The 26,738-nt window shown below is 37.5% G+C and overlaps 1 protein-coding gene across 3 annotated transcripts; it reads left to right on the top strand.

Moving 5' to 3' along the window:
- Positions 1-1,013: 1,013 nt before the first annotated feature.
- Positions 1,014-23,025, top strand: LOC111146663 (mediator complex subunit 30). 3 transcript variants are annotated; one of them, XM_022502307.1, is made up of 4 exons: positions 1,014-1,360; positions 10,243-10,401; positions 12,362-12,466; positions 22,642-23,025. In XM_022502307.1, exons 1-4 carry the CDS (start codon positions 1,184-1,186, stop codon positions 22,735-22,737), a joined length of 537 nt encoding a protein of 178 aa, XP_022358015.1. In that variant the 5' UTR covers positions 1,014-1,183; the 3' UTR covers positions 22,738-23,025. The 3 variants fall into 3 exon arrangements, with proteins under 3 accessions (XP_022358015.1, XP_022358016.1, XP_022358017.1); XM_022502308.1 differs by lacking the exon at positions 22,642-23,025 and adding an exon at positions 21,753-21,796; XM_022502309.1 differs by lacking the exon at positions 12,362-12,466 and having other exon boundaries at positions 22,642-23,009.
- Positions 23,026-26,738: the final 3,713 nt, after the last annotated feature.

Here is a 26,738-nt window from a genome sequence, read left to right as displayed (position 1 = left end):
ATATTTGTCAAATAACAATTGCTCACTAAGGAGCTGAAAATCACTATCTTTAAAATCTCGACAACGGTTCTTGTGTAATTTTTATAACCATTTCTTTTATAAAGTCCTTACTAATAGAATGTTCAGATACTTTTTAAAATGCAATCCTTTTGTGCCTATCACCATTTTTCACATTCTTGACTTGCCCCCTACTCCCACATTGGAAATGGGAAGTAAAAGATAGGTGGGAGAATGAGTTTATTTTAATTTTTCTTACATTTATGTCACTCAACATGTAGCTACTGAGCACCTTTTATATGCCAATCACTAAGCGCTGAGAATACGGGAAGTGAATAAAATACGCATAGTCTCTTTCTAAGGAATTTGCATTCTAGTATGTGTGTAAGGCGAAGGGAAATCAGAAAGTAAACAAACAGAAAATTATATAGAACGTGGACAGTAATAAGTACCAAAGTCAGAAAAGTAGGTAGGCAGGCGGGTGCGTGTGGGTGTGTGTGTTGCATTAATTCTACCCTTAGGGTAATCGGGAAAGCTATTCCAATAAACCTACCCTTAAGCAGGGACCAACAGCAAATGAGGAGTCCCTGCCGGGTCACAGGGAAGCAGGCAAGGCGAGGAATTTCCTTTTTTAAATTCAAACCGCAGCTTTACCAATTCCAAGCTGTATGCAACTAAACAAGTCAAACTAGCCCCTCTGAGTTGGCTTCCTGGCTGTAAAAGGATAATAATAGCGCAGACCTCACAGGCTTGTTATGAGGACTAGCTCAGCAAGCGAGCTAACACAGAACAAGAGCTCTCTCCGGTATTCCAAGCACAGACAGACTCTTGGAAAGCTCTCCGGAAAAGCCCATCCGCCTCACCGCACGAGCACCGCCCCCTGGCACAAGTGCTGGCGGGGATTGGCTACTCTACTCCTCCGTCCCGCCCCCACGGGGGCGTCCGGTCCAATCGCGGCCAGCTTTGTGCCGAGGTACGTTCCCAGGGGCTACCAAGTGGGCGGTCCCCGTGACGTTAGGATGACGCGTTACGTCACGGTGGGCGGAAGTCCCGGCCGCTGTTTTGAAATCAGGCCGCCGGAGTCTTTGAAGCACCTTTCATCCGGGAGGCCGGCGGCAGCCCAGCGCCGGGCGAGGCCCCTGACGCTTACTCTCAGGCTCCGCTGGCCTAAGGCCGCAGCGTCGCCATGTCCACCCCTCCGTTGGCGGCGTCGGGAATGGCGCCGGGGCCCTTCGGCGGGCCGCAGGCTCAGCAGGCCGCCCGGGAGGTCAACACGGCGTCTCTCTGCCGAATCGGGCAGGAGACGGTGCAGGACATCGTGTACCGCACCATGGAGATCTTCCAGCTCCTAAGGAACATGCAGGTGGGAAGGAAGGCGCGCGCGTTCCTGGCTGTGCGTGGAGAGAGCGGGATGCTTCTGGTTCAGTGGTTACGTGGGTCCCCTGGGCGCCCGCGGGGTTGTTCTGGGCAAAACTTAATTATAGGATCGCCTCATTTGCATTCAGAAGTGTTCCCCAGTGATGCGCCTGTCCCCACGATCTGTGATGTAAAGGTGTTTTCCAGAGAGGACTTCTCCAAGACTGAGGCCTCATTTTTTACATTCTCCCGGATTCTCTAGCTCCTAGGCAAACTCTTGTACCTTTCAGGGTAAAGGTGGGTTTCTCACCATTTAACCTCATTAGACTGCCTTAGCTTTCATCTTGTTCTCAAGCAAAATAGTTTCTGAGGGTCTCAGGATTCTGAAGAATTCAGATTCTGCTAATTTTTTTCTGCTAACATTTTTATTTCGGTATAAATGACATACAATTAAATATATTTACGTAGTTTTGACATATGTATATACTTAGGAAACCATCATCCACCACCACCACCCCAAAAAGTTTCCGCATGCCCCTTTGAAATCTTTACTTCTGGCCCTTCCATCCGCAGACAACTTCTGATTTGCTTTCTGGCACCATAAGTTCGTTTGTATTTTCTAGAGTTTTGTATAAATAGAATCACACACTATGTAGTTTTTGTTTTGTTTTGTTTTTTGGGTCTGGCTCTTTTGACACAGGATGTATCAGTAGTTCATTCCTCTTGATTGCTGAATAGTGTTCCACTGTGTGACTATGTCACAGTTTCTGTAACTGTTCATCTGTCGATAGGCATTTGGGCTGTGTCCCAATTTTGCAGCCATTATAAATAATGCTATGAATGTCTGCCTAACAAATGTTTGTGTGAACACGTTTCATTTTTCTAGAGTGCACAGATGCCTAGGAGTGGAACTCTTGGGTCATATGGCAAATAACTAACATTTTAAAGAACTTTTCCAAAGTGGTCGCACCATTCTAAATTCCCACCAGCAGTGTTTGAGGGGTCCAGATACTCCTTATCTTGACAACACTTGTTAGTGAATGTCTTTCTGCTTTGCGGATTCCTTCTCCCAGTCTGTGGGTTCTCATTCCCTTCACATGGCCTTTTGAAGAAAAGACATTTTAAATTTTAATGGAATTGAAATTATCGATTTATTCTTTTACAGATTTTACTTTTGGTGTCATACCTAAAAAATCGTTGCCTCACCCAAAGTGACAAACTTCTTCAATTTTTTTCTTCCGGATGTTTTATAGTGTTAGGTCTATAATGCACATTGACTTTATTTTCTTACAGATCCAAGTGCATTTTTTTTGCATTTGGATATCCACTTGTTCCAACACCATTTTGCTTATCTTATTACTTATCTTACTACTATGTGATGTGGATATCATTCTTGTGTTATGAGGGTTCTGCCAGAGAGAGGTACAGTGACTTGTCCAAAGCTACTCCGTGACGGGATAAATTTGAAACCAGGTCTTCAGATGCTTACAACTCTGATTTCAGTGGGTGCACTGTAAAAGTAATTCGGGTGCGTTGAAATCTTAACCGTATAAATATGCCAGTGTGAAACACAATACAAAGGGGATCCAAAGGAAGATATGAAATCTTTAGCAGTCATTTTTTAAATTAATAGATTAATATCTAAAAGTGACTAAAGTAGGATTAAATGATTTTTCAGAATTTAGTAAATATTTATTTTTACCCTGCTATATGCAAAGTACTGAATTAGGACTAGTAGATCTTACCGATAACATTTATCAAGTACTTTCCTTGGTCAGGCACACTGTTGTAAGAATGGTTCTAAGAAGTCTTTTTATCCTCATTTTACAGTTAAGGAAACGGGCTTAAAGAGAGAACTGAAGAGGAAGAAATAAGAGAGACAAACCATATAGACTCTTGACTCTGGGAAACAAACTGAGGGTTGCTGAAAGGGAGGTGTGTGAGGGGATGGGTTAACTCAGTTGGTGAGCATTTAGGAGGGCATGTGATGTGATGAGCACTGGGTGTTATAAGCAACTAATGAATCATTGAACATTATATCAAAAACTAATGATGTACTATACGTTGGCTAACTGAATTTAAATTTTTTTCTATTTAAATTTAGCAATACACATATAACTAGTGGTTCTTCCTACTCTCTTGTTTGGTTTGGTTTGGTTTGGTTTGGTTTAAAGATTTTATTTATTTATTTGACAGAGATCACAAGTAGGCAGAGAGTCAGACAGAGAGAGAGGGAAGCAGGCTCCCTGGTGAGCAGAGAGCCCAATTCGGGGCTCGATCCCAGGACCCTGGGACTATGACCTGAGCCGAAGGCAGAGGCTTTAATACACTGAGCCACCCAGGCACCCCCTTCCTACTCTCTTTTTAATACTAACTTGCTGTCCAACACTTTGTATGATTAACAGAGATATAATAATATTATAATATTATATATAATATACATTTAATATATATTAAATTTATATATTTGTATATTACATATACTATATATAATATATATATATATAAATTTATAAAAGAACCAAACTCTTTCAACAAAGTATTATCAATAAGTTGATTACATGTGGACATATATTCAAAATCAACTTGTAAGGGACTATGGTAGTTACTTCTTTGGGCCTCTTAACATTGTGAATTCTGTGGTTTAACTCATGTAAGACCATTTGAGGCATGTCATTATTGGCTGAAAAAGAACAACAGTGTGAGCCTTCATTTCTTAATACATTTTTAAACTATTAAAAATTTTTAAATTATCTTCTATATTACTCATCCAGAAGGATGAAGTGCCATAAATGCAAACCACTGAGATTATTTCTAAGTGTTTGTTTTAGAGAAATGGTTCTTTATTTATTAGGTCTCCATGAACCTCTTGAGAATTTGATGAAAAGCATAGATTCTCTTCTGAGAAGAATGCCCATGTATATATTCTGAGTAAAATTTGAGGGGGGGAAATTTTGAGAGTGAATTTTATTCAAGGATTGCTAGGTCCCAGGTTAAGATTCCCTGAATAAGAAAATACTGCTTTGGTTTTGTTATCCTTTAAATCTTAAAAAAAAATTAATATATAATCAGAATTCAGAAATTAAAAGGGGAAACATTACAGTGAACTTTATCCCTCCCATCCCTGTCTGCTGGTTGTCTAACCCCTTTCCACAGGCAATGAATGTTAGTGCTTTTTATTACTATTCTTATGTATCCCTTCAGATATTCTATGCACACTTAAGCAAAAGTGCATGTTTGTTCTTTCGTTTTTTTCCCTTTTTGCACCAATAATAGTGTATTATACACAACACTTTGCACCTTCCTTTTTCATTTTGGTTTATTTTGGAGTTTATTCCTATTTGTCCAGAATATATTTCTTTTTCCTTTTAAGGTATATATACAGTAATACACTGAATGGAAATACTGTAATTTATTCAACCAGTTCTCTAGGCATTTGGATTGCTTTTAATCTCTCACTATTAGACTGCAGTGAATAACCTCCTACAGAGTGTGCAATAACCTCCTATAGTGTGCAACTATACCTGTAGGATAAATTCTTAGAAACAACTTTGTGCTTCTGTAATTAGGTAAATTTCGATGAACTGCCCTCCATGGGGGTTGTATCACCCTCTGCTACCATGTCCTAACCAAGACCAACAACCAGGCTCTGACTAATAGAGAGTTATATTTCTGGACCTCGGATCATGTGATAGATGAAAATCTACTTTCCATTTCTTCTAGTTTGAGTGAGTTTGAGCATCTCTTCATATATTTATGAATCATTTATATTTCCTTTTCTGCTAGCTGCTTGTTCATATCTATATAGATAGAAAGATCAATCTTTTTATAAGATTTGGCTATTTCCATATCAGACAAACTTGCTCTATGTGATGGAACTTCCAAGTATTTCTTTTCCCTGGTTTGTTGTTTGCCCTTTGGCCCTGCTTATTTAAGTTCTGCCATACATAAGTATTTTTTAAGGCAGCTGAATTTATCAGTCTCTGAGGACTGTCATGTTCTCTGTCTAGTAAGGAAGGACTTTTCCCATTCCACAATCAGGAAGATTTCTGGGTTTTGTTTCAAGTTTTACATCTAAAACTTAGATCCATATGGAATTTATCCTTCTATAAAGTGTGAGGTATGGCCCCAGCCCTACTTTTTTTTTTTTTTTTAAGATTTTTTATTTATTTATTTATTTGACAGAGAGAGATCACAAGTAGACAGAGAGGCAGGCAGGGGGGGGGGGGGGGGGGGGAAGCAGGCTCCCTGCTGAGCAGAGAACCCGATGAAGGACTCGATCCCAGGACCCTGAGATCATGATCTGAGCCGAAGGCAGTGGCTTAACCCACTGAGCCACCCAGGCGCCCCAGCCCTACTTTTTTTTAAAAGGGTAATTCGCTTTCTTTCCTCCATTGATTTCAGATGCTACTTTATACAAAAGAATCTATTTCTGGATGCTCTATTCCATTTGGCTGCCTGTCTTTTATGTAGTAATCCCAAACATTCTTACATTTATTGTGACTCTGTAATGTGTTCACACTTGTTTCCAAAGTTTCCCTGAATGTCCTTATTTATTTTTCCACCTGTGCTTTAGAATCAGCTTGATTAGTTCTGAGAAAAACCTGTTAGGGTTTTCTTAGGTTGACTGAACCTAGAGAGACTTTACATCAGTGTGATGTTGAGTCTTTTTTTTTTTTTTTTAAGATTTTTATTTATTTATTTGACAGAGAGAGATCACAAGTAGGCAGAGAGGCAGGCAGAGAAAGAGGAAGGGAAGCAGGCTCCCTGCTGAGCAGAGAGCCCGATGCGGGGCTCAATCCCAGGACCCCGGGATCATGACCTGAGCCGAAGGCAGAGGCTTTAACCCACTGACCCACCCAGGTGCCCCAGTGTGATGTTGAGTCTTACTAACCAAGAACACAAATCTTTTTTGTGTCCCTGTGAAGTATTTTAAGTTTTCATCTATATTTATATAGATATTTATATAATAATAATTTATGTAATACCTATTCTCCTGAAGCTGTTTCAAAAAATAGAAACAGAAGGGAAACTTTCAAACTCTTTCTATGAAGCCAGCATTACCCTGATCCCAAAACCAAGCAAAGAGCCCATCAAAAAGTAGAATTTCAGACCAATATCCCTGGTGAATATGGATGCCAAAATTCCCAACAAGATCCTAGCTAATAGGATCCAACAGTACATTAAAAAGATTATCCACCATGACCAGGTGGGATTTATCCCTGGGATGGAAGGGTGGTTCACCATTCACAAATCAATCAATGTGATAGAACTAATCAATAAGAGAAGAGAGAAGAACCACATGGTCCGCTGATTGATGCAGAAAAAGCATTTGACAAAATACAGCATCTGTTCTGATTAAAACTCTTCAAAGTATAGGGATAGACGGAACATTCCTCAACTTCATAAAATCTATCTATGAAAAACCCACAGCGAATATCATTCTCAGTGGGGAAAACCTGACAGCTTTCCCACTGAGATCAGGAACATGTCAAGGATGCCCACTCTTGCCATTATTTTTCAACATAGTACTTCTAGTACTAGGAGTCCTAGCAACAAAAATCAGACAACAAAAAGAAATAAAAGGTATTCAGATTGGCAAAGAAGAAGTCAAACTCTTTCTCTTCACAGATAACATGATACTTTATATGGAAAACCCAAGGACTTGACCCCCAAACTACTAGAACTCATAAAGCAATTCAGTAATGTGGCAGGATACAAAATCAATGCACAGAAATCAGTTGCTTTCTTATACACTAACAATGAAAATACAGAAAGGGAAATTAGAGAGTAAGTTCCATTTACTATAGCACCAAGAACCGTAAGATACCTGGGAATAAACCTAACCAAAGAGGTAAAGGATCTGTACTCGAGGAACTACGGAACACTCATGAAAGAAATTGAAGAAGACACAAAAAGATGGAAAAGCATTCCTTGCTCATGGCTCGGAAGAATAAACATTGTTAAAATGTCTATACGACAGAGCATTCTATACTTTTAATGCCATCCCAATCAAAATTCCATCAGCATTTTTCAAAGTGGTGGAACAAACAATCCTAAAATGCATATAGAACCAGAAAAGACCCCTAATTGCTAAGGAAGGGTTGAAAAAGAAAAACAAAACAAAACAAAACAAAAACCAAAGCTAGGGGCATCACGTTGCCTGATTTCAAGCTTTACTACAAAGCTGTGATCATCAAGACAGCATGGTACTGGCACAAAAACAGACACATAGACCAATGGAACAGAGTAGAGAGTCCAGAGATGGACCCTCAACTCTATGGCCAAATAATCTTCCCAACAAAGCAGGAAAAAATACATAGTGGAAAAAAGGCAGTCTCTTCGGTAAATGGTGCTGGGAAAACTGGACAGCTATATATAGAATGAAACTCAACCATTCTCTTACACCATATGCAAAGATAAACTTGAAATGGATAAAAGACCTCAGTGTGAGACAGGAATCCATCAAAATCCTGGAGGAGAACATAGGCAGTAACCACTTCCACATCAGCCATAGCAACTTCTTTCAAGTTAGGTCTCCAAAACCAAAGGAAACAAAAGCAAAAATGAACTTTTGGAACTTCATCAAGATCAAAATCTTCTGCACAGCAAAGGAAATAGTCAATAAAACAAAGAGGAAACCCACAGAATGGGAAAAGATATTCAGGAATGACACTACAGACAAGGGGCTGATATCCAAGATCTATATTTTGAAACGTTTAAAGTCTACTAGATATTTTATCTTTATTGCTGCTTTTGTAAATGGCATCTTTTTCCTTTCTCGTTTTCATTTGTTTCCATATTTGAACACAAAGCTGTTTTCTCTGTATCAAATTTGTAGCCTCTCTTGACTACCTTTGTTGATAATAGCACCTTATCATATCATATCCATAAATAGTGATTATTATACTACTTCCTTTTTAATGTTTCAGCTTTTTCTTTTTTTTCTAATTGCTTTGGCCACTGCCTTCAGAACAGTGTTCACTAGTAGTATTAGTGGTCTTCGTAGACTTCCTGTTCCATTCCTGACTTCAGTGAGGATGCTTTTACTGTTTCCACATTAATCATGGTGCTGACTTTTTAACTGAGATAAATGTATTTTTTAGTGCTGAGGGATTTTTATTCAGTATTTTCTATTTAAGACTGGATATTGAATTTTAGCCTTTTGGTGTCAAGGGGTGTGATCATATATATACAGATCTTTATTAGGATTCAAGAGTAAGATGATTATTGATGAGCTTTTCAGCTAAACATGTATACTGTGGGTTTATATCAGGAGATCTTAGGCACTATTATAACTTATATTCTGAGAGGTACCTTGTCTCCCTCATGTTCATTACTGTGCTATAGCTTCTAGATCAGGGAATTTGGAAATGATAAAAAAGAAGAAAATAATTATTCAAGCTGATCTCCCTGTTATATCTCCTATCAACTATATGTAGGCCTTCCCCGTCTTTTTTTTTTTTCATGTTTACGGTTTATCTACTTGTAATGATAGTGTTTCCTGTTTCCTTTTTTTTCCAAGTACTCTACCATGCACCTTTGTTCACATTCCTACCCCATCTGTTTACAAAAAAAAGAGTAAACTGAAGTTTAGAAAAACAGGCTGATCTTCTAGCTATTGGATAGTAGTTAGTGTCTTGGTTTTAAGGCACTTTAATCCTCCAGTTAAGAATATGAGTGAATGGCATCAGGGAAATACAAATCAAAACCACAATGAGATATCACCTCACACCAGTCAGAATGGCTAAAATTAACAAGTCAGGGAATGACAGATGCTGGTGAGGATGTGGAGAAAGGGGAACCCCCCTACAGTGTTGGTGGGAATGTAAGCTGGTGCAACCACTCTGGAAAACAGCATGGAGGTTCCTCAAAAAGTTGAAAATAGAGCTACCCTACGACCTAGCAATTGCACTACTGGGTATTTACCCTAAAGATACAAACGTAGTGATCTGAAGTGGCACATGTACCCAAATGTTTATAGCAGCAATGTCCACAATAGCCAAACTATGGAAAGAACCTAGATGTCCATCAACAGATGAATGGATAAAGAAGATGTGGTATATATATACAATGGAATACTATGCAGCCATTGAAAGAAATGAAATCTTGCCATTTGTGACGACATGGATGGAACTAGAGGGTATTATGCTTAGCGAAATAAGTCAATCAGAGAAAGACAATTATCATATGATCTCCCTGATATGAGGAAGCTGAGAGGCAACGTTGGGGGTTTGGTAAAGGAATAAATGAAACAAGATGGGATTGGGAGGGAGACAAACCATAAGAGATTCTTAATCTCACAAAACAAACAGAGGGTTGCTAGGGGGAGCGGGGTAGGGAGAGGGTGGTGGGGTTATGGACATTGGGGAAGGTATGTGCTATGGTGAGTGCTGTGAAGTATAAACCTAGCGATTCACAGACCCATACCCTTGGGGCTAATAATACATTATATGTTAATAAAAAAATAAAAGCACATAGTCTCTTCAATGTCTATAACCCCAGCATCCTCTCCCTACCCCCACCCCACCCGGCAACCCTCAGTTTGTTTTCTGAGATTAAGAGTCTCTTATGGTTTGTCATATGGTGTTATTTTTAAAGTTATAATTACTTCAAAAATTAGAAGGGAAAGTATTTCGACTGGTCGGAGAGGCCTATTGTGAAGTTTTTTCTGGGGCTATCTTACAGCACCGAAACACTACACAAAAGAGCTAACAAATGACTGAGTATTACTCTTAAATCCTTCAAAAATTACTCTTGATTAATTGTAAAGAACAGTTTGCTTTTACGCAGTACTTAAAAAGAATTTCTGCTTTGCTAGCTTTTACTTCTAGAAAATCTTGATTGTCGTTACTTCGTATTTTTCTTGTTTTTGTTTTGCCTGATCAGCTGCCAAATGGTGTCACTTACCATACTGGAACGTATCAAGACCGGCTAGCAAAGCTCCAAGACCATCTTCGCCAACTTTCTATTCTCTTCAGGAAGCTGAGACTGGTCTATGACAAATGCAACGAAAACTGTGGAGGGATGGATCCCATCCCAGTGGAGGCAAGTTGTAGTGGGAGAGGGAGGGTGAATGTAAGATGCCAGACATTTGTAATTTTTTCCTTTTTCTCCTTCTCTTTTCACAATATTTTCAGATTTTGATGTATATTGGTTATTTACTTTTGATGAGAGAAGAGGAAACTATGATATATATGCATAGAATTAGTACTATCTTGTCACATTACTACTTTGTAGATTTGAACATCCAACCCTGTAGTGAATTTTTGTTGTAGGGAGGAAAGAGAGGTCTATTGCAGTTTTTATTATTGCTGCCAGGGTCTAATTAATTAAACCAGTGCATGATTTTTTTTTTTTTTTAGTAAGAGTTTTAATAGCATTGTAAAATACTCTTAAAATGGTTTTCAAGAAGTTCTCTACAGATGAAATACTATGTTTTCATCATTATTAATTTAGACTAGCTTGGTGGAATCACTTTTGTTTGAAAATATATTTCTTAAACTTAATCTTGGGTTTACAGACATGTTTTAGTTCACTAGGTATATAATATTTTTAATAGGTGGCCCTTTCCTGTTGACAAGTTCTGTCTCTGCCCACAAAAGTAGCAGGGAAGGTTTGGATGTTCTCTCACTACAAATGGAGGACAATTTCAAGTGACAAGTGCTTCCGTTCTGCGTGATCAGCATGTAAGGGATGTACAGAGGAAAGAATAAACTGCAAAATGGCCTGAAAAGTGGTCAAAGATACAGGAGAAAGATAAAAAATGTGGGCGACATTGTCAGATGCTGGAGAGGACGCAAGGAAAAAAGGAATGAAAATTGTCCAGTAGATTTTACTAGAGGAAAATTGTTGGTATATATAAGCAGAACTTTGTTGAAATGTTTGTTAGCAACAAGAAGTTAGGTTGCAATGGGTTGAAGATTACACAGCAAGGAACTGGAGCTAACAAGTGGATATCCATCTTTCAAAAAGCTTTCATAAAGAGAGGAAAACAGTAGATGGAAGGAGGGTTGGTGTCAAGGGTTTTGGGGAAAGGAAAGGAAAAAAAGGGGAAAAGGAGAAAAAAGTTTAAATGAGAAACCAGAAGTGTTTAGATTATACAGGAAGAAAATAGTGGGGAGACGTTGGGGGCAAGAAGATAAATATTTAAGACAGGAGGATGAAGAAATCAGAACACGGGAATGGAAATTAATCATCTTCAGGAGGGAGGATAGCTCTGCATCGACAGGAAGAAAGTGTGGTTGTGATGTGGACAAGTTTGTATTTGTCCCAAGAATTTGAAGAGGTTTGGCCGGATGACTCCTGCGTGTACCATTTGTTTACCTCTGGCCTGTTCCTGCACTGTCGATAAAAGATGGTAGAGACCAGATGATTCCTGAAATCTCTCTAACATTTGAGGGGCTTCAAATAAACCTTATCATAAACCATACATATTTCATTATAATTCTGCTAGATGTTCCATTGCTATATAAATTTTTTTCTCCTACAAAAAACTTTCTCCCAACTAAAAGAAGTTAAGACCTCTTAACTTAGAAATTTGCATGAACACTGAGGTTCTAGATAGCAAAGTAAGTGACATTTATATAATGCACATCCGTGAAGTTCTTTTCTTTCTAGTATAGATGAAAAGAAAAACCTGTTCTATCAATGGACTGTAAGTTTTTTAGGGGCAAGTATCACATCTCATCATTTTTGCTGTATCTCACCCAGTATCTGAAAATTAAATATTTGCTGATTAAGTGGATAGGATATTACTTAACTGCATGTAACAACTAATGTTACAAGATCTGTTTTGCAAAAGAAACTTGAAAATAATGTACAGTAGGTACTGAAATGATAAACTTGTAATGCTGTTATTTTAGGCCATCACCTGAATTACAATACATTTATATACTACTAAAAGAAAAGGATAAAAATTAACCTTAATCAGAGAGACTTTGTATACCAGTGTAATTGGAAACTTAGCATCATGTTTCTAACTTTAAGTCTTGTCTGTCACTCCCAGCAACTAATTCCGTATGTGGAAGAAGATGGCTCAAAGAATGACGATCGGGCTGGCCCACCTCGTTTTGCTAGTGAAGAGAGGCGAGAAATTGCTGAAGTAAATAAAGTGAGTTATTAGCCTGTGTATTTTATATTTCAGAATTATAGATAAAAATTACTAGGGAAACTGTGTAATTCAAAGACATAGTTTGGATTCTAGAATTACACGAAGTTGTTTCTGTGGCAAATGTAACCTAGTTAGAGTATAACCAAGAACTAAAAAGGTAAGCAGAAATGCTGCTTGAATAATCAAAAGAGAGATCGTAGAATCATGCCATAAAACTCTTAGCAAAGCTTCAGAGGCACTCAGACACAACTCATTTACTTTTTTCTTTTTCTAGGCAGAATTCTACCTTTCTAGCTTATAGCATATTTGGAGCAGCAAATGATAAAAATTTACAAATAGAAAGTGTGGATATCTCAACACCTGAATAAGAAATTGAGAGTTATCAAAGCATTAGCCAACACCACCCCTCCATCTTGCCAAAGTTCCTAACTTGAATGTATTTATTATAAATACTTTTGGAAATTTAGTAGATAATATTCAGAGAGTTCTCGTGAAACAAAGAGATATAAGGAAAGTTATCAGTTCATTCTATGGAAATATGGCCCACGCTTACCAAAACCTAACAAAGAGCACAATAAATTAAACTACCAGTCTCACTAACTCACTTACAAATACACACCCTTCTGCCACTGCTTTGATCCTGAAATTCTTTTTTTTTCTTCAAGATTTTTTTTTTTTCAAGATTTTATTTATTTGACAGAGATCACAAGTAGGCAGAGACACAGGCAGAGAGAGAGGAGGAAGCAGGCTCCCCGCTGAGCAGAGAGCCCAATGTGGGGCTTGATCCCAGGACCCTGGGATCATGACCCCAGCCGAAGGCAGAGGCTTTAACCCACTGAGCCACCCAAGCGCCCCGATCCTGATATTCTTAATTCTAGTTAATAGAATTCATCAGGGTATTAACAGTTAATCCAGGGCAGCTGAAAAGGGTTTTTGGAGGTAGATGAGGATAATTTAGTTTACGTATAATGCGTAATGTTAGTAGATCAAATTGGAAAAAAATTTTTTTCTCAGATCTAGAAGACATTTGATAGCATTCAACTGTTACTGATTCAAAGAACACTTAAAACTATTAGTCTTTAAAGAAACTTATTTCAGATAAATAGGCAACATTTTCATACAGGTGAAATAAAGAACTAGTTCTGTTAAAAATGGGCCTAAAATAAGATGCCTTACACCACTGTTTATTATTACTTTAGAAGCTGTAGTCAGAACAAAAAGACAGGAAATGGAAACAAACTTTGGGAAACAGGAGTTATAGTATTATTCACAAGCTTGTTAAATTTGTACATAATATTAGAACTCAAGCTGGTTTAAGCTCAAAGAAAATTGATTAACTAGAATCATTTAGAATTTGACAAAAGGGCTTGATATGAATGATACCACTTTCTTTATAATGCTGTAAACCAATTAGATTATAAGATGCTATTCACAATTGCAACAACAAATATTAAATAGGAATTATCAATGATATATGTGAACTTATTATGATACATAAAAGAACTTTTGAATAATTAAAAGAACACATAAAGTTTTTGTGTGGGCAATAAATATTCTAAAAATGCCAGTCTTGAATCTGAATTCTCTTGAAAGTACACAAAATAATAAGATTTTAATGCAATACCAATGAAAAAACAAATCCAAACTGGAATTTTTATGAGTGTGAAACATACTAAAATATCAAAGAAAATGCTCATGAGAGTAATAAAACAGAACCCTTTGCTTCAAAAATTAAAACATGTGGAGAATATTATAAAAAGCAATAATTATGAAATAATGGTATAAGAATAGACAGATTAGTAAAATAATAGCCAGAAAAATAGTCTTCCTCTTGCATATGAGAATTTATTATGTCCAAAGAGAGACTGTGTGGAAAATTTGTCTTTAAAAATGAAACTCTGTGGGGCGCCTGGGTGGCTCAGTGGGTTAAAGCCTCTGCCTTCGGCTCAGGTTATGATCCCAGGGTCCTGGGATGGAGCCCCACATTGGGCTCTCTGCTCAGCAGGGAGCCTGCTTCCTCCTCTCTCTCTGCCTGCCTCTCTGCCTACTTGTGATCTCTGTCTGTCAAATAAATAAATAAAATCTTTAAAAAAAAAATGAAACTCTGGGAGGATATTATCAAGCTTTTATATTATACCCTATGTCAAAATTAATTCAGAGTTGAAAATAGACCTGAAAAACAAAATACTGGAAAATTAAGAGGAAAAAATGTATATCAAAACACAGGAGAAAGGAAAAAGCTGGATTTTAGAAAATTTTCATTTTTTTCGTAAAAGGAAAAAATACAAAATAAGACTATTTCAAGCAAATTTGACAGTAGTGAATGAGCATAAAGAACTTACAGTAAGAAATCTGTAGGAAATGAGAAGGGAATTGGGAACTTTTATGTCTTGAAGAATAAATGGTGTTCGGTAGTCTAGAGAATGAGGCCTTCATTTCTTTTAAGTGTTATAGGTTTCTGTTGATAATTTATGCATTAATTCACAATAGATGTACTCTGTTATTTTTCTCTGTAATAAGGATATTTTGTATAAGACACAGTGAAATATGTATATAAATAAAACTGTTATAGTGGTAATTTTGACTTCAGAGCATGTGACATAGTTCTCTATCATAGAAGATTTTATGCTATTTTAGGGGAAAAAGTCTGTGTAAATTAAGAAAGATAAAATTTTTCTAAATATATGTTTCATTTCACCTTTTATTTCTCTGAGTTTTTCTTTTTTTTTCCAGTTTGATGTCTTAGAAATAACTATTTTCTTTAAAAGATCTTTCATAGAATCAGAATAGAACAATACTTTGAGAGTGTATAATAAAAAAAAATCCCATTAGCTATTGATTTAGAATTTTGTGAAGGGTAAAATTGGGTATAAGGGAAGGGTATAATTGATTCAAAGGATAAGATGTATAAAAAAATTTCTTTCCCCACTTGAGGATTTAGCTTTCTTTAAGTCTCTCTCTCCTGGACCCACCATATACTTTCCTTTCCCCCCATCTTTTCAATACAGTTATATCATAATTGGGGTTCAATAAATATTCTGTTTGTATTATTAAGGCACATAAATATTGTTTATTACTTAGCCACATAGTAAACTAGGGTCACATTTCCTTGAACAATTTTTTGTCCTCCTGGAGTTAATAATTTCTGTAATTTTTAAAAAAAAATTTTGGTTCTTTATGCATCTGGGATAGCATCTCAGTGCTTTCTTCTGACTTTTCCACAGAGTCAAAATTATCAGGCAATTTAGTCTCCCTAGACTTCCATCTTCTCACTAGGTCTGATTAAGTGCTCTCTAGGTGTGCTGTTCAGCACCGTCCTGGGGTTTCCTTCACCCCTTCTGTTGGCTTCACTGTTTCCTAGGCCTCTTATCTTCCTCTTTCTTGGTTTGCTGCTTTATTGGTAAAGGACATACATCAGCCTTCTTCAGAAGGAATGTATGGACTTAAATTGTAGTCCTCCCATAGCTGTCCATTTGATAGTTTGGCTGGCTATAAAATTCTATGTTGCAGATTAATTTCCCTCAGAAGTTTGAAGGTGTTCTTCCATAATCTTCTCATATAGGGTTTGGCAAACTTTAAAGGACCAAATAATAAATAGTTTAGGCTTTGTGGGACATATGTGATCTTTGCTGTGATGTAAAAACCATCCTTAGCTCACAGGCCTTACAGAAACAGGTCATGTGCCATAGACTGCAACCACTATCTACTTCATTTTGTTGTCTTTCCAGATGGAGGCTCTAAAAGATCTGATGAACTCTGATGCTTCATCGTGAGCCATTTATATTTAAGAATGAGACACTAGAAAGTGCTAATAATAATAGGCTTTGTGAGTAGACTTAATCATGTTGAGTTTGGGAAGCAAGTTGGCTTTTTGGGGGGGGAGACCCCCAACTATCATTTTCTGAGGGTTGTTTTTTTTTTTTTTTTTTTTTTTTTAAGGCTGTTCGGTTTCTTCAGTAAAGAATCTTCCAGTGCCCTACACAGAGAGATATGTTCTTGTCTTCTTGCCTTCTGCTATGCTGGGGGCACTGAATCCACAGCCATTGTGGTTAGTTTCACAGGAAACAAACCTTTCCTAATCCTTAGAGGTGAGGCAGGGCACAGGGAGAGAGCACTGTCACCTCATGAGGAGTAGGAGTGAGCACCTGGCGCTCTTGCTCATCCCTGGAGCACTTTCAGCTGTTCCTCCAGTTTTTATCCCCAGGCCTCCCTGGTGCTGTTGCCATGGCATCCGTCTTGTCTCCATGGAGGAGCAGCCCTGTTCTCAGCAGTACTGTCCCTGAATCCACCTGGCCTGTAGTGTCCCCCAAGTCATTTACCACTCCCCTTCTACTTTTCCTCTTCAACTACCACCTCACATCTGCTACTGTCTCCTTTCTGATCATTTTTCTCCACATAGGATTATAGGTTTTTCCATTTCTCTCCTGCCGTTTTATTAGGGTTTTGAGAAAAAGAAGAGATAAACACATGTATTTAGTCCACAGTGTTTATCAGCAATAAGTTGATATCAATACACAGAATACATAGACAGTATTTCTGAAGATTTGTCTGTTTACGGAATAAAAGCCCATATTCAGATTTTGTGTTCCCATTTATACTTCAGGCATTTAAGGACTCTTTCTTTGATTAAGTCATTTGAATCTGCTGATTTTGCTGTTACAAGTGCTTCTAAGTTGGGGGTAAAACTTGTTTTAGTTAACATATTGAATTGAAGGTTATTACAAAGAAGAAAGAATCTATTTAGATGTTTTAATTGAACAGACTTAAAGCTTAGCCCTATATTTCTATAGGATTTTTTTCTTTTTTAAGAGAATTTAGGGGTAAAGTATCTTGAGTGGCAGGGGAAGTCCTCATTTGATGGCCTCATAGCTCCCTCTTACTTCCTAGGAACTGTTAATATATTTTGAAACAGGACTAAAAAATTATATAGTAAACAAGAGGTTTTTTTTTTTTTAAAAAAGGAGGGGGGAAGACTAAGATTTGGTTAACACAATCTGAAATCCAAAAAATAAAGACAGAAGAGATTAAATAGCTAAAAACCATGCAAAGTGGATTTTTTTAACCTAAAGATGTTTTTAACTCATTCCTTAAATAAAACATTGTAAATGTGAAATGAATGTGACACATATTTTGACTCTTAATAAAGTTATGTATAATTATTGCTACTAACATTATTTATTCTTTTCTTCCAACTTTGTACTTCCCTTCTAGAAGATTAAAATATATAATTAGAAATTTTTATAGCACTGAGTAAGGTCATGACCAATGGATATATTTTTCTGCCTTGATGACTCACACACCTGAATGTTTCTCTGAAGTATGTTTTCTTAATAACTGCCTGCAGATGGTAAAATGTTGTCCTAATCTATTTAATCACACAGATGCTACTAAAAAAAAGTTTAAATTCTTTGATTTAATTTTCAACTACTTATCAATATCTGTATTCATAAAATTAAATTTTTATATTCCTTTTGTCTATTTTTATCAATTCTCTTACCTGTTACACAGATTTTTTAAATTATTAGGTGGTGGTAGAACTTTAAGGTTCACAGCAATCTGAGCTAGTAACACACATCAAAGTAATTTGATACAGAATATTAAAATGAATAATTTTTAAAGGTAGCCATATATATTTTTTTTTAATACCAACAGACCATATTTAACTGGAAAACAAAGAACAAGCTTAAAAATGATTGCTAGGGGCATTTTTTTTCCTTGTTTTTTCTCTTCTGGGATTTAGAAAGCTTTTGATTTGGCTCTTGGGGTTTTTTTAATTGAATATTAAAATATTCATATATTTGAGTACCTGCTCTGTGCCAACTATCATTGTAAGTGTGGGAGTTTCTGCCATGAATCAGTCAGATGTGTTGTCTACCACTGTGCACATTTCACACAAATGGGTAAGTGTCTTCTCTGAGGATAGAAGACACAGAAGACTCTCAAGCAGCACACTTTCATGTACCCATTCGTTGTGATAGATAGATATTTACCAAAAAAAAGAAAAACCTCCCTCCCAAAAGACACTGGAATTTAAATAAAAACTTTAAAAAAGTCAGACCATATTTTTAGTACATTGATATTTGCTTATTTTAAATGATTAAGTTGCTTTATGGATCTATATAGCAGGAATAAAATTGTATTCTTGGCATTCAATTAAAAATACTCAAAAATTTATTATAGTGTATACATTATTTTTATTCTAAAAAAGCTACATAAAATAAGTAGCTTTAGGTACCCCTCAGTTAACTTTCATTCATTTTCAAAATATCATCACATCTTTGTGTACTTAAAATTATACAGAACAACACACTGATAGTGTGTTTACTATTTAAGATATGGTCTGACTTATAACAATATACATACCACCAATACTTACCATAGGCCATGACATTTGGGGGCACAAAATTTTGTCATCAGTATTTGATAGAAATCATGAGATTATAGGATGTCCTAGTTCCAATAGTCAGATTTTTGGCTAATTTAAATACTTCTCATTTTCTTTTCATACATTCTGGAATCTATAAACCCTAATACTCAAAAAGACTAAATACTTGTTTAAGACTGTATGTTTGAAGGGGATCAGAATGAGTTCTGTTTTGCTTAAACTCTTTTGTTGATAGAAAAATGAAAGAGGTATGTGGGTATTTTGTACAGGGCTGACATATAATTGAGTCCCTGCACTTAGAAATTAAAGCATTTTTGACCAACAGTCACAGCCTTTATATGAATATTAAATTACATGGCATGATAACATAAATATATTTTTTAAGTGTCTGCTCTACTTACACATTCACCTGTTAATGTAACAAATTAGGCACAGCTGATGGATTTTGATAATAGCAGCTGTCAACCTCTGTTAAAATCAATCAGGGGCAAGACTGTATATATTAAATCCTGTATCATGTCATGAAAATTTATTTACAATTTAACCACTAATAAGCATAACTGTCAGCTTTGCTGTTGACAGTGTCATGATGTGTTTTGGCTCTAGGTATCTTACTTGTATGCTAATTTTTTAATTTAAAACTTTGTGGCATCTTTGAGAAAAACTTTCCAAGTGCTGCAAAATACATATTTTTTTAATTACTGTTACCTAGAGTTGAATATTACCTTGAAAATACCCTACATTTTTTTATTTCTCTTACTTAATTCTTTTAAGAATGAGGCTAATTTTTTTAAACAAGTATATTAGAATTTATATTTCCAAATGAGTATTACTTTAAAAGCAATCCTATTGGTTAAATGACCCATTTATGCCAGTGATACATCCATAATGGAAATCATTGGACCAGTTTTGATATTGACTTTAAAGTATATATATATATATATATATATTTTTTTTTTTTAATTTGACAGAGAGAGATCACAAGTAGGCAGAGAGGCAGGCAGAGAGAGAGAGAGGAGGAAGCAGGCTCCCCGCTGAGCAGAGAGCCCCACATCGGACCCTGGGATCATGACCTGAGCCGAAGGCAGAGGCTTTAACCCACTGAGCCACCCAGGTGCCCCTAAAGTATATTTTTAACTACCCAAAAATATAATTTTATTGCTTCTAATAATTTATACCAAAAATGTGACCATTGAGCTTATTTCACTAGATTTGGCCTTTGAATGGTTTTCAGTTTTTAAAACTTAAATCAATCCTCCTTCTTCTTTTCCATGGACACAGATTTTTTTCACCACCGAAATGATTCAGGAGAATCTTTCCCACACGTTTGTCCAGTTAACCTGTCTCATTCAAGATTAAATCATATTTTTTCTTTGAGAAGTTTAATGGGTCCCTATTGCCCACTACCAAGCTCAAGTTTCTCCCCCTTCCACTATTGCTGACGACCAGTTTTTCTAGGCCCTTTGTTTGCTGACATTACCAGTAGGAGGCAGTGTTTCTCTCTTTGGGTTACACAGCATCGGCATTACCAGGTTAGACAATCTGGTCATGTGGGCGTTCTCTTCCTCCTCCTCGATGCAGACTTTCTTCAAGGCAGGGACTGTTCCTTATTCATTTTCCTCTCCTCACAATGCCTAACCCAGAGCCTGGGACATAATATACCCTCAATGTAGAACAGAAAGTGTTACAGGCTTAGAATTCCATTCCAAAGAAAAGCTGTGAAACCTAAAAGTTTAAGCATATTCAAAGTATGTCAAAAGGTACTAATTCAAATAAGACTTTTTAAAATCTCATATTGTTTCTCTTCCTTTTATTCTTACTCAGTAGCTCTTTTCCATTCTCCCTAAAAAAGTTAGGTTTGACAGGGGAGGTCGCAGGAGCTGTAGTCTCTCTCTCACAGCTAGCAGGGCAAGTGATGGCTCAGTGTGACGGGCAGCTGACTCTGAACCGTGTTGACACCAGTAATTAGTTCACTCAACTAAACGTAACTGGTTTTCAGCACATGTGTCTGCATAACTGACTGTCCTCTTCGGTCTGGGTGTACAGAAAGTAGAACCGGCAGGGGCCCCGTAAGTTATATACGATGCCATCTCATGAGAAAACCGAGGAGGAATTTTAGAGGCCAAGTTAGAACTGGGACTGAGGTTTCCAGCCTCCCAGGAAACCGTAGAGCACCTCCACTCTTCTAGCCCTCTCTGTGCGGGTACCCTTGCCTGCTGGCAGAAGGATCCGTCTCTGGCTCTCTAGGATGCAGAGAACCTCATGGGCTTGGTACTGGCCATCTGGTCGTCCCTCATCTCACCCAGCTATGAGGGTCCATTTGATGACCTTCTGTACACAGTGACTTCAATAACTGCCACATACTTCTGACAGCAAAGCCCAGAAGATGGGCCATCTGAAGGCTGAACAAGGAGACTAAGTCACTAAAATTCCAATGGTACCTTCCTCCCCCAAACAGCGTTAAAGGGAGCTTCATGAAACGCTAAACTGCACAGGCCTGTTGTTTTATCTGTGTTGTACTAGTTCCCTTCTCAAATAGGAATTAAATTTAATACTGAACATTACAACTTATGTAAATTGTTTTTCTGTTTTCCAGTAAGAGTTTCTCAGTCCTCCCTTTCAGCTACTTCCTATTACTTGTCTAACTCTAGAAAAATAGGAGTAACTAACTTCATCTTAGTTGGCTCTTTAATGAAATCAAAATGAAGATTCTTAGGCCTCTCTATAATGAACATATATACTACTTTATCTGGAGGTATTTTAATATAGTATCTTTAGAATTATCTAATTAATGATATTATTTCCTAATGTAATGTTTCTAAAAGATTAGTGAATGATATTATTATTCTAATAACTAGTAAGTACTCTGACCACAAGTTCTGTTTTGTTTTACCTAAGCAGACATTTGCCACATAGGATTTGAAGGAAGGATGCTTAAAGAGAAATTAATAAACCATGGTCTAGTAGCAGCCCAGATACAGAGACATGGAGCTGTGGGCCGCGGGCTGTGGGCCTTCAGGGGATCCAGCACGTCTCTGTTGTGAACAAGACTATGTGCAAGACTGTGCCGCTGGGTCTGTAGTTTTCAGAGTCAGAAGTGGATCACACTTCATGCTGTGGCCATTGACTTCTGCCACATTTTTGAAAGCCCAGTTGCATCAGGAATTTTCTTTTCATTCAACTTTATTTCCTATACTGACAGTTTTTTTTACATTCAGTATCTATAAGGAACATTCACTGAATGCTTCCTTATATGCCAGGTCCAGTTCTCACAGTTCTGTCATTCAAATTTTTTAATCCTCTTAGCAACTCTTGTGAGGTAGGTTCAGTTATTATCCCTTTTCTGATGTGGAAACTGAGGCACAGAGAGGTTATGTAATTTGGCCAATGTCACACATTTAGTTACTGATGCAGAGGAGTATAAACACAGAGAATCCGACTCTAGAGGTTACGCTCTTAACCATTATGTCACACTGCATCTTGGAAAACCTGTATCTTGGGTTTTGTAACAATGAAATGTTTAGGTTACTTTCTTTTGATGGTGGGAGTGGAAGCAGAAAGGAAGGGTCAGGGTCTGGAGCCAGAGGCCTCTGTGGGCTGAATTAGAATTCAGCATGTCTTTCAGAGAGGGTTTCTGGCCAGAAGAGGATCGAGACCTTCCACGTTAAGGAAATATTCAACTTAATTTCTGTCTGGATCATTAGAGTTCTAACTTATGACATTTTAATCTTCATAACTTCATGGTCTATAATTCATGAAACATTTTTGATAAATTCTTTTGTTTCTACAGAAACTCAAACAGAAGAATCAACAGCTGAAGCAAATTATGGATCAATTACGAAATCTCATCTGGGATATAAATGCCATGTTGGCAATGAGGAACTAAACTGATATTTAAATTTCCTGCTTTACTTGTTATGCCATTCCCCACCCCCAAGTGTTTTTTCCCTTTGAAGATTATTTATCTGCTTCTATTCTACTCACTAGAATTAAAGTTCCTGTTTTTACATTGTAATTTTACATTAAAGTATTCATTGGCAGTTTTTTTTAAGCTATTGATTCTATGAAAGATTATTATAATAAACTTTGATAGGGCTTATGTTTTGGTTAATCTTCATGAATTGAATTTTTTAAGCAAAGTAATTAAGTTTTGTAAATAAATTTTTCAATTTGATCAACAGTTGTTTTGCTCATTTTATTACCCTTTTAGGAGACTTAAAGGTTTAAACATTTTTGCAAATGAAAATATCAAGTACAGTCTATCTGTGGTACAAACTAATTAAAATTAAATATGTAAGTCTCCATTTCAGCTCAATTTTTTTAAATGTAGAGTCCCAAACAGGGTAGAATGAGAAATTAGTTAACCTGTATATTGCTATAAATAGATGAAAATTACTTTTACCATGTGTTTCATGTGTTGGGTCTTAACTACAATGACCTGTCTCTAACAGAGCAGAACGAAACCATTTGAGTCTGGCATGAATTGAAATCACAGCTATATGCTTCTGTGCTCCCAGCTTTAGCCCAAGAAGCAACACCCAACCTGATTCTTCAGGTACACCCTAAACTAATTTTTAGTGCCTTTTGGAAACAGTAAATTTTTAAGAGTTTTAAAAGTGATAGCACTTAATGACAAGTGCTTTTGTAGACTGGTAGTTGGTCTATCCCACGCCCTTCATAGGTCTGTCTGCAGGAGCTAGTCTCTCTCATCATAATGCATCCTCACATAAGGGATTAAGATTCTTAGACTGATCCAGAAGCCTCTATCTCTCTTGCCTGGCTCTGACTTAACCATAAATACTGCTATTCAACTTCTCCTGTATAAGGACACAGTTTCTCAGGAAGGTTACACAAGCACCTGGAAGGAAACCAGCTTTCTCTGGGGAGGGGACCCTGGGTGGTTGAGGATGAGGGTAAAGAAGATGCTTGCTTTTTCACCGTATGCCCTTTGGTACCTTTGAAATTTATGTCATGTGAATACTGCCTATTCAAAAAATAGGTGAAATTTCATTTTAGGTTATAGAGATTCCCACTTACACCAAGTGGCAGAGGCATAAGAGAGTAAGCCTAACCGTGCGCAGGGGCGTCGTCAGACCCTCTAGCTTACATCTGTCAAAGCAGTTCTGAGTAAGCCCAGCGTTAGTCAGCTGAGGAGGTAACTGCCCACAATGGGACACACTGCCATTTCAAGCAAAGATAAAGGCATACGAAGCTAGGACAAGGACAAGAATTGCGACCGATCATTCGTCTACCTCAGAAATCTGCTGTATCTAAGGGTATTATATTTTATTTAGCCTAAGGCCAACTGGACATGCAAAGTTGTTACAGATGTTCATTACTAGTACACTCTTTGCATGGGAGTGTGCTGGTTACTGTCACAAATTTGGTGCTTGGGTATTGACTATAATAAAGCAGTTACAAAAATTGTTGTAACCAGATGGTTTTTTTGTCCTTTTAACTGTCACACTCAATGCCTTAGGTCATTCAAGGTGCCAGGAACTCAACTCTTGGAAGGAACGTGGAAACTGCGTCTTTTGGACCTCAGTTCTATGCAGCATATCTCCACTTTGGGGCAGTACTCAGTGCAGCTAGCTCAGCTACGCTCAGCTACAGGGCTGTGGCCCCAAATTCTGAGAGTGCACTTTCAGCCCTCAGAACTGAGGCTGGTGTACCCAGTCACTCACAAGTCTGCTTGGGACCAATGATGACTGTCTTAGGGATTATTAAACACTAGACCCCACTAACCCTGAGAGGTCCAGCTTTTTCTTGAGGCAGAGCAAGCCAGTAAGTAGACTGAAGAGCCAGAAAGCCACAATTCCTGTTGTGATATGTGGCCCTAGGCAAGTTAATCTCCGTTTTCTGGTCTGTAAAAGGATACACGGCATTTTCATCTGTGTTAGAATTTCAGTCGCAAATGTTAGAAACCCAATTCAAACCGGCTTAAGCCAAAGGGGATTTATTAGTTCCTGCAGCAAAAGAAAGGATGCTAGAGGAGAGCTCACAGGATCCGAGAAACTGCAGGAACTCGGGCTGTGGGAATTAGAACCAAGGTTCGACGCCCAGGATTCTCAGTGCCTTCTCCTTTCTGCTGGCTTTCTGCTCCATTCTTGCTACTGCAAATAGGCTCTCTCCAAGTAGTGGGAATGAGGCTTTCCACCTTTACATCTTCTCTGTACCCCGACCCCCAAAGCTGGGCCACTTCTCCCACTCTATGTGGAGAATTCTAACGGACCCTGATTAACACAGCTTGGAGCCTTATAACCAGCCTTTGGACCAGCTGTTGCATACAGGGATACTAAGATTAGACTGACCCAGGTTATGAGCCCATCTCTGCAGCCAGGAACTGGGTGTGAGAGTCATGACAAAGTTATCGAGCAGGTAACAAATATTAGGGAAAAAAGGCACCAATCAGGAAAATTTGCCAGAAACACAAACGATGGCAAACACAGTCCACTGATTCTCACTCTTACTTAGTTATCCTACTACCTTAAATAATGAGTTATTCAACTCTCAAAAAACCCAAGAAGAGTCTATAGAAAACCAGATGCATTATTCATTTCCATGGGAAAACTATAAAAATGTTTTCTGAATTTGTGGACTTCTGTGTTGGCATCTTTCTCTGCAGCTGTTTTAATTAGTGATGGTATGATCTTGTCAGGTCTTGGTTAGCCTCACCTGGGTAAAAGCACAGATAGAAAGAACAAAGAAAATAAGATAAAATGAAAACTCCAGCATCCTGGTAATAAAATGATCTTTGAAATGATTTGGAAACCTAAGGCCCTGATCATTCAAACACTAGATCCCTTGGCACCATTACAAGCCAAAATGTGTTAACTTGACATTTTGACGTAGTTCCAGTTTGAGTAATTCATTTTATTTCCTTAAATTCCCAAGGAAGTTTAAGCCAGATAGAGGAGTCTTTCAGCCTTAAACTAAAATGTGTGCTTGTCCTACAGCTCATAGAGTTTGTTATCCTGAGTGTTCTTAAATCTGTCCAATGTAACTAGGTGCCTTAAAATTTTTTCTATTCCTAGAAGACATTTGTGGACCAAGGACTGATTTTTTTTTTTTTAAGCACAAATTGAAAGACATTCCAGATGATTCACACTTTTTTTTCCCAAAAATTCTTACTGTTGTCAATTTGTATTTGCATCCCCCAAACTAGACTATTTAGACATTTACAAAGAAAATGGGAACCTGTATTTTCTCCATACTTTGAGGTCTTATTCTTCTATGACACAGGGACATAAGACCACCAAAGGGCACACTCCTTGTTGGAACTACCACAACCTGTTTCAACCTACTTAGCTGTCTGTCTGTGGCACGATCGCTTATCTAGTTTTGTGTGCACAAGAATCACATGGCTGCACTGTTTAAAATGCAGATTCGGGGACTGACCACAAATGTACTGAATCAGAATGTCCCCAGGTAAGGTCTAAAATTCTGCATATTAAACAAGCTTTCCAGGTGGTCTACCACTGACACTAGAAAAATATTGTTCTATGCAGTCCAGTGATAGTCGTTAGGAGTATTTTTACATGAAAAACTGTTCAAAAATAGCTATATTAAGGTAAAACAAAATGTCTAATGCATTATTAAGACTTCTAGCCTTTTTGAGTATTTAAAACTAATACTCTATTATCAGCAATTCTCAACCTCGGTTGCACATTAGAATCAACTGGGGAAATATTAAAGTCTCCTGTGTCAAGGCCACACCCCAAAATCAAATCAGAATTCTGGGATGAAAAAAAATAATAATAATAATAATTGATTCAGGGATCGATGTGTTTTAAAGCTTCCCAGGTGACCCCTGAGTGCAGCCAAGGTGAGAACCATTGTGAGACGTTGATTCATATGTGCCATATGTGGAAAGGATCTGGAGCGATT

This window comes from Enhydra lutris, unplaced genomic scaffold, assembly GCF_002288905.1.
Source record: "Enhydra lutris kenyoni isolate GAN:26980312 unplaced genomic scaffold, ASM228890v2 scaffoldscaffold14, whole genome shotgun sequence".
In the NCBI taxonomy this organism is placed as follows: domain Eukaryota; kingdom Metazoa; phylum Chordata; class Mammalia; order Carnivora; family Mustelidae; genus Enhydra; species Enhydra lutris.
Note: the sequence above shows the minus strand (reverse complement) of the source record. Positions and strands in the feature narration are given on the sequence as shown.